Source organism: Rhinolophus sinicus, chromosome 15, assembly GCF_057876585.1.
Source record: "Rhinolophus sinicus isolate RSI-liver-muscle chromosome 15, RSI-T2T, whole genome shotgun sequence".
NCBI classification, from domain to species: domain Eukaryota; kingdom Metazoa; phylum Chordata; class Mammalia; order Chiroptera; family Rhinolophidae; genus Rhinolophus; species Rhinolophus sinicus.
Window position 1 is genome coordinate 98,795,207 of NC_142515.1, and position 15,326 is coordinate 98,810,532.

The following is a 15,326-nucleotide window of genomic DNA, read 5'->3' on the forward strand; positions in this document are numbered from 1 at the left end:
CTTTCTGGATTTTTTTGGAAGAGCTTGAGGATAATAGGTGATAATTCTTTTTTGAACGTTTTGTAAAATTCACCTGTAAAGCCATCTGGTCCAGGGCTTTTGTTTGTTGGGAGATTGTTGATTACTGATTCAATTTCCCTGGTGGTGATCAGTCTATTCAGGTTTTCTGTTTCTTCTTGAGTTAGCGTTGGAAGGTTGCACGCCTCTAGAAAATTGTCCATTTCTTCCAGATTGTCAAATTTGTTGGCATATGCTCATAGTAATGTCTTAAAATTTTTTATATTTCTGCGGTGTCTGTTGTCACTTCTCTTTCATTTCTGATTTTATTAATTTGGGTCCTCTCTTTTTTTTAATGAGTCTGGCTAAAGGTTTGTCAATTTTGTTTGTCTTCTCTAAGAACTAACTCTTGGATTCATTGATCTTTTGTATTGTTTTTCTGGTTTCTATTTCATTTATTTCTGCTCTGATCTTTATTATCTCCTTCCCTGTACTCCCTTTGGGCTTATTTTGCTGTTCTTTTTCCACATCCCTTAAGTGTGAAGATAAACTGTTGATTAGTGATGTTTCTAGTTTCTTTAGGCAGGCTTGCAATGTTATGAATTTCCCTCTTAGGAATGCTTTCGCGGCATCCCATAGATTTTGGGTCATCGTGTTTTCATTTTCGTTTGTCTTGAGATATCTTTTGATTTCTTCCTTGATCTCCTGGTTGACCCATTCATTATTTAGTAACATGTTATTCAGCCTCCATGAATTGGTGTGTCTTCCAGTTTTTTTCCTGTAGTTCATTTCTAATTTCATAGCACTGTCGTCAGAGAAGACAATTGGTATGATTTCAGTTTTCTTAAATTTATGAAGACTTGTTTTGTGGCCTAACATATGCTCTATCTTGGAAAATGTTCCATGTGCGCTTGAGAAGAACATGTATTCTGCAGCTTTGGGGTGAAATGCTCTGAAAATACCGATTAAATCCAAGTGGTCCAATGTGTCATTTAAGGCTGTTGTTTCCATACCATTCTTTAGGTTTTAATGGTAGCCAGGTGAAGAAAAGAAAACGATCAGAATTTTAGAATTTACAGAGAAATTTAAAGGAAGAAGACCAGGTTTTTAAAAGATGAAGGAAATGGTAAAGTTAAGAATTAAATATTGGGTCAGCAGATAATGTCAATACAGATATAAGGGAACAGGGATACTTTAGATGTGTGAGATAGCAAGTTATGTCATCAGTAATGTTAGTCACATGATGGCTTTTTGAACATACCTGAAATATTTACCTACGTGTTTTTGTTAAGTGTAAGTTTTTAAATGGGAAAAATAGACCTGTGTACTAGGTTTTCTGTATATGTATAATATATACAATATTAAAGGACAAAAGAATGCTTGCATAAGTGATGAGCTATATGCTGTATCCAGGGATGGGAAAAACTCAAGATTTTAAACGAACAGCTTCCCCCCAGTTAATTTATAAATTCTGCAGTGCATTCACGTAATTCAAATTCAAGAAGATTAAGAAGTATACAATGAAAAATCTCTCTCACCTATGACCAACCCCATAGACAGCAGTTTAACTCTCTGTAGGTAGCCGTCTTCTTGGTTTCTTATGTATTTTATAGATACTCTATGCTGATAGTATGTATGTGTGTGGTTGCCTCTTTTTAAACAAATAGTGTCATGCTCTCCACTTTTTTTGTTTTCTACTTGGGTATCTTCCCAAATCAGTGTGTAGTTTCCTCATTCTATATTTTCACAGCTACATAGTATCCCATCAAGTAGATATACTATGGGATACATAATGATTTTTTTTAAATCAATTTCCATTAATGGACATTTAAGATGTTTCCAATCTTTTGCTATTATAAAAACTGTTGCCTCATTTATTTGATAACCTTGTATATTTGATGTTTTGCTAATGGAAAAATGTACGAAAATTACAAGAAGTAGAATCGTTGGATCGGAAAGTAGGCACACTTATAATTTTGTAAGATATCGTCAAATTGCACTAAGTGGTGGTTGTGCCTTATATTCCCACCAGCAGTGAATCACAGTTTACTATGTTAAGGTGTAGTCTAAATGGAAAGACATTTCATCCTGCATTTTTTGTGTCAGGATGTAAAAAAGTGAGGCTGAGTGTTTTATAGATTTGCTTAAAATCAGGCGTATTTCCTATTATATTTATAGTGTGAATTGAATCTTCTTTTTTATTTTCCACCTTAAGGTGTAAAAGTACACCTGTTCATTTCTATTTATGTAATAGAAGCTGTGAGTTTTACAGGGAGACTTTTAAATTTATGTAAATTTTATTTATACAAGTCTTTGGAAGCATGCTTAAGATCAAAAAATTAAATGTACTTATATTTACAGAGGTATGAATTTCATGAAACCCATTTTGTCTAATTATATGAGTAAAGTACCGTTTTACTAACCTATCATCAGAAGTACATGAAGACTAGGATTTTTTTTTAGTTTCAGGTGTACAAAATAATGTAAAATTAATACAAGTGAAAGTGTTCTAGATCCCTGGGGAATGTTTTTGGAATCTGTCACCACCAGGTTTCTTCCACACAGTCAAAAATGAAGAGGACACCTTTTGTACCTTTTGTGATGAGTTTTGAGAAGTTAAGCCCTTGAGAGTATATTAACGCAAACAGGAAAGATAAAACATAAAAATTTAGGAGGGAAAAAAAGACAGATGATATCATATTAAGGATCTGAGGTAAAATTCATATTTACTTTAGGAAATTTTATGTTAGAAAAGAACCATTCTCTGAAAGTGTAACTCTTGTGTCTGCATGTTCACTTTAAAAAAAAAAAATCTTAATCAGAAAATGAAAACTATGATGATGTTTTCTGCTTCAAAGGCCTTTGAATGACATTCAAAAATTTTTTTCACAAAAAAACAAACACAAAACCTACCAGATGTCCTTCTTGCACTTAATAAATGATGCTTGTTAAAATAGTTATGTATTCATATAAAGGTGATCGTCTTAAAATGACAAATTTAAGTCAGAGAAGCTGGGTGTATAACAAGTGAACGTTCTAATAAATAATAAATTAGGTTTATTAACATTTTTCTGAACTTTTCTGAAGTTGTTTTATTAGTAAGTGCTTAAAGTCTCAGCATGTTTTCATTGATGCTATGACGTGTATTTTAAGGTGTTTAAGATTGATGATCGGAGTTAGTTTTAACTCAGAACATCTGTTATACATGCTAACAGTACTTACACGCCACCATTCATTAGCTAGATGCTTCTATGGGCTAAAAGCAACCTAGCAAGCATTTTTCAAATATCATATATGTTATTTGCTAGTGGACTTCCTTTTTTCCTGTGCTTTTGTCATGCTTTTAAGGTGTTTTAGTAAGTTCTAACATTAGAACTTCACTTCGTGCCTTCCTACTTGAATGTGTTACAACACAGTTAAATAAGGCTTTAGTGGTCAGGAGTTAAAAAGCATTGCAATATGTGTTTATGAGCTGTATGTTTATCTGCTTCTTAGCTTAGGACTGAAGCTTATTATTTTGGCCTAAATATTTTGATAGCAAAATTCATGTTCAAAATATGCTCAATATAACAAATTCCATATTTGTACACACAGTTTTGAATACATACTAAAAATAGAAACAAAGCTGACTATTTTATTTTGTTTTTGTATTTTCTCCATCTAATGGGTTTCCTTCTTGTTTCTGTGGTCTCTATTCTTCCCCTGCCGTTTTCTGCATCTTTGTCACTTCTTACCTAGCACTTTCAACTGTGGGAGTGGAGATAGGAGGCAGGGCAGAGCATGGGCGGCAGAGCTCAGTGGAAAGCACACACAGCATTTACAAAGAAAACCTCAAAAGTCAGTCTGTGTCCATTTTGGGTGTAATTGTACTTGCAACCCACCTATTAGTGCTTATGACTCAACTAGAAAATTAAACTTTAATATTAGAACAGAGCAAGAGGTAGCTGATTCACAGGGGTGGAGTATACAACGTAGAGCATAGTCGGAGGGTAAAACTCTTCTTAGTCCCTCCTCTAAAGCAGGATAAGTCACAGGACAGGCAGGAGTTATACGATGATGGATTCCATGTGTGCAGGTTTGAAAATCCCATTTCCAGACATGCTTCCTTATCGCTCAAAGTTAGAAAACAACGTCAGCCTCAGTAAATTGTTCTGTGATGTAATTAGACCAAAAATAATGTATTTACATGAAATCATTTGTTGCCAGTGGATTCTAATGCTGCCAAATAGAAGAACTTATTAAATGACTTTCCAGTCGATTCCTTTCTTGATTAAGAAGATGAGGCGGGGGGAATGAATGGACTGCAAGTCATGGGCTACATTTATTTATTTTTTTAGTCTCCGAATAGGAAGGTTGCCTTGAAAACAAAAGCTATCCGTTTTTAATTTTTGGTCTCCTCTCTCTCTTTGCAGAAAGTGCCAGAAAAAAGCAAGAAGGGATCGTGGGCAGTTCCCGTGTGTGTTTTGCACAGCACACCCCGTCTCTTCCCGCAGAAAGCCCTCGGCCCTTGAAGCTGCGGAGTATTCTTGACATGAGCCCTTTCACAGTGACCGATCACACCCCGATGGAGATCGTGGTGGATATTTTCCGGAAGCTGGGCCTGAGGCAGTGCCTCGTCACTCACAATGGGTAAGTCTGCTCAAAGAACACAGTTCACTTACCAGAACGTTTTATCCTATTTAGTGGAACTCGTAGGCAGTTATTAGGGGAGAGTGTAATAATCCGCTCTCAGGAGGGAAAGTCAGCCTTTCATATGGTTATAATAAATACACATTCCGGCCCTCGGCGTCACACTTACCAAAGAGGGACAAAGGTGTCACCTCCCAGATCTTTGCCAAAATTCAGACACATTTGTCAGGAACACTTCAGAGTTGGCAAGAAGTGCTGCATCATCTCCCACATCCACTCAGCACTTGGAGTACGTCCTCTCTTAGAAGAGCAGTAGACGTAAGCTGTGCGGATACTGCAAAAACTTTTCTTTTTGTAAGTCATTCATTTTTAGAATATGTCTTTCTCGTACATCCAGATATTTTGCTATTACTATTTCAGCCATTAATCGATTTATCATGTAACGAGGGCAATAACATATAATTAAATTGGTAAATTAGCTAAAAACCTCCTTTAGCAAATGCTTTGTTTCCTCTTTTCTATTTTCTCCAGCCACAAGTCTTTTACATAAACTGCTAATGACAAATGAATACCCTTGTATTTAACATGTATAAATTGATTAATTGATTAGTCTGCCCTTTACACATAAACCGCCAGTGTTTCCCCAGGATAGGAATATAGGGAAGTTTTGTTTGGCTGTCACAGGTTCTGTGGGGACACGATACACAGTATGCTTTGGCAAACATCCTCCTCCATTGTCTGCTCCGCTCTGTTCCTGGACCTGGGATCTGTCTCCTCACCCGTTTTCTCTCTCTCGTCTCCTTTTTTCCATTATGTTACTGTTCCTAGTTGAAATACTAAAGAATGTTGTTTTACCTAAAGGCTGATCACAGAAAGGCTAGAAATGAGAAACAGAGGGTGTTCTTGGATTATGAATAAACTGCAAGCACAGTGTGAAGCTGGTTGAAACACTAAATACTTAAGAGCATCAGCAGGTTTTTTAAAAACAACATTTTGTACAAAACACATGACCCCCTCGTGAGAAAGGAGGAAGAAAGAACAAAAAGGCAGGAAATGTGTTTGTTGAACACCTTCACATTTCTCATTCAGTTTCTCAGCCCTGCAGGGTAGGTGGCAGTATCCAGACTTTACAGATGTAGTAATTGAGCTCAAAGAGGTTTAGTAATTTGCCTAGTTAACGAGGTTAGCAAGTCACAGATCAGGGAATCAAATACATTTCCAACTTTAAAACCCAACATCTTGCTACTGTTTTACCTGTAATTGACTAATAGAATACAAGTATGTCTTTCTTTGTGATTTCCTAAACTACTACTGTTTTCTTAGACAACATATTTAGACTGTATTGGGTTAGGAATAGACATATAAAGCTAGAGAATTAGACCTACGTTTACTGCTTTCACTGTGCTAACCAGTTACATAACTCTAGGTAATATGAAATAAATAATTTAAGTGATAAAGCTCTCAATTAAGGTCAGAAAGTTTGGAGTTATTAAATATCACAGATATTGATTGGAGATTATGTAGTGAAATAACGATTTTCTTTAGTTTACTGTTTAATTGAAAAAATAATGGTGTACCACACTTCACTATTTAAAAACTTAGTAAGTCCATGTTAAATGGAGTAACTTATCATAAAGCTTTATACTGGTTCTTGGGCCCTTTTAATTATAAATGGCCCAGCTGGAAGCTAAGCAGCTGAGTTGTTATAAACTTTTACTTGCTTTGAGTTGTTCTCTGTGCCTGGCATGGTTTATCCTTTCATGTACTACCAAATATAAATGTCATTCTAGTCATAATTAACTATGATCACAAAGCTATATGGGTTAATGACCATATTTCACTTTGCTGATTAATTCCCAGGTTTTCTGCAGCACAGATAGTGGAAAGAAAAACATTTAAGAGAAATTAAAAATAATGAAGTGTGGGGCAGGAGAGGGAGGATAGTTAATTAAAATCTTACCTGATGCTGCCTATTTATAAGAAAACTTGGAGTAGGGGGTGGTGTTTTCTATAGCAACATGTTTGATTGCCTTGATTATATTTTCCTTATTTCTGTCCTATAAGGAAAATAGGTAGATATAGAAAGAGAACAGATCAATTGGGGTGGTGGCTATTACAACATTTTCTTTGAACTGTGTAAGGAAGTAGAGTGTTTTATTGTCACTTACAGTTAAATGATTTAAGCCCAGAAAAGAAATCATATCTTCAAGTTTTTAGTGTAGAGTATGAAGTTCTGGACAATTGCTAATATTTTAGTTTATGCTGGGTCCTTGGAGGTGGAAAATAACTATTTGGGGGAAGAGATATAACAAATTTAGTATTACCTTGGATGCAAGGAGAAAATGAGAACAGAAAGATGAGGGGGAAGTGTGTCTATAAGTTTTTATTTTTAATTAAAGTTTATTGGGGTGACAATTATTAGATGAAGTTTTAAAGATGTCAGTTATAGATGTCCCACATTATTTTAATTAGCAGAATTTATCAGAATGTTTTAGTCTTGATGGGACTAGCAGGATGTTAATAGGCATTGCTCAAAAAGAGTTTTGTGATCATATAAATTAGGAAAGTATGGGATTAAATGCAGTTGAGGTTTCTTTACTGTGGAACTTCTCAGAACTTATAAAATGTTGATATTATTTGATTCTCAGGAGCCTTTTTTTTTTGATGGAAGAAAGGGTCAGTCAGTATTCTTAGGACTGGTGTTTCTTGGAACATAGATTTGGGGAAATGTTGGGTTATGCTCTGTTAACTCTTACATCATTGTTTGTTAGCCCACAAGGAAACAGTAAATTATTATTTACATCAGTCACATTTCGTATTGATTTTCCTTGCACTTCCTGAAATTAACAAAGCAGCACTGAACCTGGCCTTACTATTCTCAAATCATTCTTCTCTGTTAACTAAAGAGAGGAAATATATTTATTTCCTCTTTTTTAGGGCTATCACTTTGTACATATAAACATTAGCTTGCAAATCACTATATTTGCCCTTTGGTCCTTAAAAAAATTATAACTTCTCATTGTGTACCTTGTGATTTGGCAGAGCTTAGTAATATATTAACTGAAATTAATCATTGTGTATAATTGGATAGAAGAGAATGAGTAAGAATTAGACTGGAATTATTTTAATTGCCAAGATTTTGACATTTCCTGACTCCAACTATAAATTCAAGTGTGAATTGATGAGTTTGTTGTTGCTGTTGATCTGACCTCAAACATTTAGTCAGAGAACACTTATTGAGTGATCGAGTGCTTATTTTACCGTGTTTCCCCCAAAATAAGACCAGGTCTTATATTAAGGTTTTCTCCAAAAGACTTATTAGGGCTTATGTTCAGGGGATGTCATCCTGAAAAATCATGCTAGAGCTTATTTTCCGGTTAGGTCTTATTTTTGGGGAAACAACAGTATATAGTGCTGTGTTGGAGACTTTTGGAGGGGGCACTTGCTCCCATGCTCTGAGAACTTTTCAGTTTATCTTTGTTCTTAATGATCAGTACATTACTTTCAAAAAAGAATGAGAAACATTAGCAGGGAACTTGTTTATGTGTTTCCCATTCCCTACCCTCCCTGCTTACCCACCTCTCACCCAGGCATCACCCTAAGGAACTGTTTTATAACTGACATACTGGTATCTGTAGGACCAGACTATGACTAAGTGAAGTCCCCGGTGACATTCTTCTTCAAAGAAGTCAAAATGTTCAAAGGCAGTTTAACAGGAAAGCTGACTTTACTTGATCACCAGGGAAATGTTCTGACCCAGAAGGGCATTCTGGATGGGCTTCCATCATTTCTAAAGATGCAAGTTTTTTAAGGTTTTTGACATTCACTGTCTGTGTTGCCATATATTGTAGTTAAATTCATTGGCTTCCATTATAAAACCAGTAACCATAATTTTCTTTTAATAATTAAAAGTTTAATTATTTTCAGTTACCCTTCTGAGAATTTATGTCCATTATTTTGCTTGATGTTATAATAATATGTTAACTGAGAAGCAATCATTATTTAGAAACACATGCATAAAGTGAAAGTCATGTCGATCCCTAATCATAACTACATCTCATTAGATTATTTGAAGAAGTAGCATTCGGCAGGTCCTGAAAATTAGGGGGTGATTGTGTTGGTTGGCATTTTTATTTAGTGCACGTTGCCTTTAATTTTAATTCCAAATAATAGTAAAATCCAAGGGATTTCTTAAATCTTTTCATAGGCAATGCAGGCTAAGCATTCTCCGACCTTTTCACTGCTGAGGCAGATCCAAATAATCGCTGCTGCGTTTGTGACACTTCAGATAGTAGAAAAATATTTTTCTCAAAGGAAGGAACAGTGAAAATGAAACTGAATTTCAGAATTGTATAGTTGTGTATTAACATTTTTTTTGGTTCTTTTGTAGTCATCTTCATTGCGAACTTTTTTTAATTTTGACTTTTAATTTAAAAAGGAAAACAACCCACCAATGTTTTAAAATAGTATTACTTTTGAAAGTCAATAGAATTTATCCAAATGGGACCTGGGATTTCGAATCTTTTTTGTTTTGATTTTTCAGAAGTTTGTTGAAAGCATTCTTACAGTTCATGTTTTTACTTTATTTTTTTTCTCTCATTCTTTGTTATTATTGGAACCTCTTTTAATTTAAGTTCTCACAGTTATTAGCATAACATGATCTGTTTCAGGATTGTCTTGGGGATCATCACAAAGAAGAACATATTAGAGCATCTCGAGCAACTAAAGCAGCACGTCGAACCCTTGGTGATTAGATATATCAGATCTCCTCCTTAGATATCTTAGCAGTCAGGAAGCATGAAACTTGTGAACTGTTCAGTTCTCACTTTCCCAGATAACCTGCTAAACAACAAAATCCTACATGCTGCCAATAACGTTTATATCTCATAATATGCCTGTAAGAGAAATTTAGACGCGTGTAAATCAGCATTCATAGGAAGCAAGCAGAAGTTAACATTTCTCATCAGAATCATTAGTTGCAGTGTAAGAACTGTGAAGGGTTTGGTAGTTGAATGAGTAAATATTGGACATTTTTGAAGTAAACGCAATGAATCTGTCTACTTTAGTGATTACACCGGTCTCAGAAGACATCTGGCTGGTTAAAAAATGTCTACCCTGTCACCCCAAACTCGCCCTTTTTTTTAATGTTTCCTAATCATGTGGTAAATCTAAGCTCATCAATGATTTTAACTGAGCTTACCAATGTTAGACTTGCTAACAGTTCAATGGATTTTTTTTGTGGGCACACTAGAGCATAATGTGTACATATATATGTGATCATAGCATTAGTTCTTTTTCTGCTATACCCTGCATACTTTCAAAGTCCATAAATGTGTGTCCTGCCATTTCATTAGTGAATTGTACCTAGAATATGTGTCTGCCCCTTTTGTATGATGCTTGTAGAATGCTGTAAGCAGCTTTTAGGATCAGATGCATTTGTTTTAACTGGCTTTATGTCCTAGCGGTTTCATGACTAAAGATACATTTTGAATGATCTTACCTTATAACCTAAAAATCGTCTGGCTCTAGCAATTAATGCCTGAAATCATTTTGCCCTGCAGTTGTCATACCTATATAAAATATGTCCCGTTTGTTTGGTACACAACTGATTATGTATTCCTGTTGTATGCTAATATTTCACAAGTGTTTCATGCATCCTTTTTAAAAAAAACAAACAAACTACTAACCAGAATACTAAGGAGCTACTCATCCATTCTGCTTTGTGCTTCACCTGTAATAGTCCTTTTAGGACTGCTGCTTGATTTTCCATCTGTCTTTTAATGTAAGCATTAACAACTAAGACTTTCATAAAAGCACTGTATCTTAACTTTTTTGGCTAAAATCAAAAAAGGAAAACATTGATGAGTATATTAGAAACTTGGGCTGTCTTACAGTTTATTCTTGGGGTTCTGTAGTTGGGGATTGAAGCTCTGTGTTGACCGTTTTATCTCAATTGTATGTGCTTTCATGAAGATTCTGCATACAACTGGGCAATCCCTAAATTATTTTTTTTTAATTTAATTTTGGTTTTAAAAAAAGTGGAATATTTATGGGATTTCGTCATCAGACCTTTTACTGCTTTCTTGATGTGATGGGAATGAATTTTCGTTCTCAAATGGGATCTGTATCATTTCTTGTTCATACATGCTCCCACTTTTGTGTTACTTTTTTGTTGGCATACATTAATTAAAATAGCTCTACTTCAGTGAGAGTCTCAGTGGAAAGGGCATCGTACTATTAGTGACCACAATACTTTTTATATCAAAAGATGGTTGCTGGATAATTTAATTATCTTTACCAATAAAGTATTTTTTGAAAATTCAAAATCAGGCAGCTTGCTTTGCTCTATTCCTGTCAACAAAAAGGATTTAGCTATAAATTTAGCTTTGCTTTTTCTTTTCCCTTTTATTTTAATAGCAGTCTTCTGTTTATGCCTTTTAGGCGCCTCCTTGGCATTATAACAAAAAAAGATATCCTCCGTCATATGGCCCAGACGGCAAACCAAGACCCCGCTTCCGTAATGTTCAACTGAGTCCCGTAGATGAGGAGAGAGAGGAGGCAGAAGAGGAAGTTCGTTTGTTGAATAGCACAACTCTGTAACCCGAGGGAGTCGTCTACTTATTTTTCTCCTTTAAAAAAAAAAAAAGAAAAAGAAAAAAATACAAAAGCCAGGTTTTTGCAACATGGTTTGCAAATAATGCTGGTGGAACGGAGTTGTTGGAGGGGGGAACGGAGAGAGAAGAAGATGAGGGCGCTCTTTCCTCCTCTGACTGAGAGCAGCCAGTCAGCTCCTGCTGTTCTGCACTGGATGTGTTCAGCCGCCGACAGACAGATGCAGATGGACAGACGGATGGATGGACGCGCGTGATAGTGCAGGCCTGAGCCTCAGAGGAGAGGGCCCGGAGCACCTGGCCTGCGGCTCCAGCATCGCCAAGACGCGTTATCGGTCCCTGTTTCTGGAGGGATTACTTTGAATTGAGCCATCTCTAAGACTGCAAGTCTTGCCCTTTTTTAAATCAAAACTGTTCTGTTTAATTCATGAATTGTATAGTTAAACATTACCTTTCTACATTCCAGAAGAGCTTTTTTTTCTCTCTCCCTCTCTCTCTCTGTAACAAAGCCTCTTTAAATTGGTGTACCCTGTTGAAGCAGTCCTTTCTCATATTGAGATGTACTGTGATTTTACTGAGGTTTCATTACAAGAAGGGAGTGTTTCTTGTGCCATTAACCATGTAGTTTGTACCATCACTAAACGCTGTGAGCAGCACACAGGCTGAGCAAACAGGTAAAGTCTCGAATGAAGTGTGTGTGCTCTGTGCATCAGACTCAACAATGAAACTTGACTCATAAGGATAAACAGAGTTTTCTTTTTGTTTCTTTTTTTCCTCTCAGACTTTATGGATAATGTTACCTTGTCTTATGCATATTTTCTATTTCTAAAACTACTATGATATACAAGTACTGTTCAGCATAAGGAAACACAATGCTGATGCTTTGACAGTCAAGAGAAGGAAGTATTCTGTTTAGCTGTACCTGGTATTAATTGCATGTTTAAACACTGGAATTCTTTCCCCTGAAATTATATCAGTCATTTTGTTTTTTTCCCCAGTATATTTTACTGCTGACACTGAAGAAGAAATGTAATTCATAACTTGCACTAAATGTATACTTCTTTTCTTAAAAATCTACCATTCTTATTTATATTTTTATGGATTAAAGTTTATAAAATACAGATCAGTTAATATCTCACTTAAATAATTTTACCTTTTTAATGTGATTTTTATAGACTAATTCAGACTTAAAAATAATGGAGATACGAACAAAGTTTACAGTAGGAACAAGGAGGTCGTGGTTATTTCTCTAATCCAATGTGTCCATAAACCTGTTTCTGATCTTTCACTGCCATCCCCTGGATTATGTCTTCTGACCTGTCCATTTTGACTCATTAACCGGAAAGTTGAAACACTACAAATCACTTTGCAGATTAAAAACAAAAGTTAAACAGTGTTAACCTTTTTTTAAAAATCAAATGAAAACAGTAAAATTGCAAAGGTAGCAGGTAAAATTTTAATCTGAACCTAACCTTTGAAATCTTTGGGTGTGTCATATCCTTAAGTGCTCAATGATATTTTGACTCTTCATAGTACACATTTTTTTAGGATAAGTTTAAAATGTACTGGGGTTGGTTTGGGATTTTTGTTTTTGGAAATGTCTGTCTTAATCATGGTCTTCATTCTAGCAAAGGCAGTTACCTTGAAGGACTGGCCTCAGTGTTCAATGATTATGTATTTTTGGTAGAAAAATGAATTTTTGCAGACATTTTCTGAAACACAGCTGGCAATGAGCCGTTTTTACGTTTTGGAAGTGTTTCTTCACTTCATAGTTATTAATATGTCTGTAAGATCTGTAAGATCACACAGATCTGTAGGATCTTAAAGATTTATAAGATCATGAAGCCATATTAGAATGACAATTGATAGTTGAGCAAAATTTTAGGAATTTCACGATGAAACATCCTAAGTTTTGCTATCTGCCTAAAATTAGTATTTTGTCCTAGTTACTTTCCCCCTTTTGCAGATTTCACATTTTCTTAATGGCCCCTTCAAAGTTTATTTGGCCACTCAGTGAAATCATTTCTAAATAATGGTTCTGTATATCTTATCTCCAGCTTGTGTTAAGTATATTTCAGTTGTACAAATACACTGCTAGAGTATGAATTCCTCAGCACTGGCTAATGAATAAATCGCTTGTCCTCAGTTACAAGCCTTCAAAGAGAAACGGGTTTCTTTGCAGATAGATTCATAATATTAAACTTCACATTGATCTCATTTTTCATGTTTCCTTTTCGATTTCAGGTCCTCCTTTCATTGCCCATCCTGCCCCAGAGACAGACATTTCAGGGTGGATATTCAAGGTGGATATTAATTTTCTTCTTGGTGTATTTCTATCCCTGATGTGTCTTACTGCTGAAATAACAGGAAAAGTGCCGTATTTTTATGCACTCAGTGGTTTTCTTTGGTATTATTATCTGTTCCACTTTTCTTTTTGATACGTTGAGGTGTGTCTGCTTCCTAACCAAACTGTGAAATAGTGGAGACCATGAAACATATGTGCCTGGCGAACTGGAAAATTAATTTACCAATATAATAAGTGGAGCACCTTACTTGAGTACTCTTTTTGAGAAGGCATGATGGGAATGGGCAAGGGTGTCAGCATCTCTTATCAATAATTGTTTTTTTCAGTTTTGATTCATGAAGAATGCTTAGTTTGTTAATCTGTGATGTTGCCTAGAGCTGTATTTATCTGTTTTTATTTATACTAGTGTAGTAAAGCTGCATATCATTACAGTAAAAATGATTACTGTGATGAGTTAATCAGAATATCTATTAAAATCTATATGACAATGCATGGTTTGGCCTTTAATTATATCTGTAACAGTCTTCCCACTTTTACTGCTGCTCTGTGCAGGGTAGGCCAATACCCCCGGTACATGCAGCCTCAGGGTGATAATATATATATATATATAAAGCTTCTCTCAGGTGACAAAGCCATTTCTGTACTTTGCAAGCAAGGAACAACAGAAGACTTGATGTTGGATTAAACAGCAGGATATACATACAACTAGCCATAGTATAGAGTCTCCACTTGTCAGTGAAGAATGCAGGTTTGCTTCCAAAAACTTTTTTTTTTTTTTAAAGAAACATGTTATTTGCATGAAGAGAAAACACGTGAACAATCACGTTTTTTGTTTTTTGTTTTTTTTAATTTTACCTTGGAAATTTGCTAACAGAACTGCCTAAAAGGAGGTGGGTGGTAACATTTGAATTGCTGAAAGATTTTTCAGTAATCTTCTAATATTAAATTTTTAGTGAAAACACTTTACTAGAAATACCAGGATAGATCTTTTCTCATTCATTTCATTTGATCATTTACTAAGTATTTATTGAGCACTTACTGTATGCTGGGCATTATTCTATATTCTTGAAGCTTACATGCCAGTAGGGAAAGAGACAGATACATAATATGTCAGATGGTGATAAATATCACAAATTAATTAGTTCAGCAAATTTTAAAAAGTGATTCCTATGTGCCGCACATTGTTAGAGGTATACATAAATCATACAAAAATTCTTAGCGAGAAAAGTATTGGGGAGGATGCTATTTTTATAGACGGTGATCAAGGAAAGCTTCAGAGACGAGGTGACATTGGAGCAGAAACCTAAGGAAAGTGAGGGAATCATGCAGTTCCCTGAGAGCAGAATGTTCCAGGAAGAGGAAATAATATAGGCAAACATAATAATACAGGTGTAGGATACACCTGACAGGTACAGGAACACCAATTAGGTCACTGTGGCTGCAGGGGAAAGGGCATAAAATGAGGAAAGAGGTTGGGGATGTAAGAATTTGGCTTGTATTCCGAATAAAAGAGGAAGCCAGTGAGGCAGAAAGTGACGACCTGACTTAGCATGATCTCTCGGGCAGCTTTGTCGGGAATAGACTACAAGGGGGCAGGGGTGGAAACGGGAAGACCAGTTAGAAGGCTCTTGGAACAATCAAGGTAAGATATGATAGAAGTTTGCATCTGACGTAACTGGTGGAGGTGGTTGAAGTGGTTGGACTCGAGACGTTTTGAAGGTGGAGCAGACAGGATTTCCTCATGGATTGAATAAGAGAGGAAAAAGGATGCCTCCAAGGTTTTT

At 35.6% G+C, this 15,326-nt stretch overlaps 1 protein-coding gene across 6 annotated transcripts in view; it reads left to right on the forward strand.

Moving 5' to 3' along the window:
- CLCN3 (Cl-/H+ antiporter 3) overlaps positions 1-14,032 on the forward strand; it is a 75,495-nt gene extending 61,463 nt beyond the window's left edge. For 3 of the 6 annotated variants that reach the window (XM_074338309.2, XM_074338308.2, XM_074338310.2), the window contains 3 exons: positions 4,410-4,626; positions 9,297-9,372; positions 11,068-11,371. In XM_074338309.2, the coding sequence (XP_074194410.1) occupies positions 4,410-4,626; positions 9,297-9,372; positions 11,068-11,226 (452 nt within the window). In that variant the 3' untranslated portion in view covers positions 11,227-11,371. Of the gene's footprint in view, positions 1-4,409; positions 4,627-9,296; positions 9,373-11,067 lie in introns of all 6 variants that reach the window. The other 3 variants (XM_074338311.2, XM_074338312.2, XM_074338313.2) reach the window with 1 other exon arrangement.
- Positions 14,033-15,326: the final 1,294 nt, after the last annotated feature.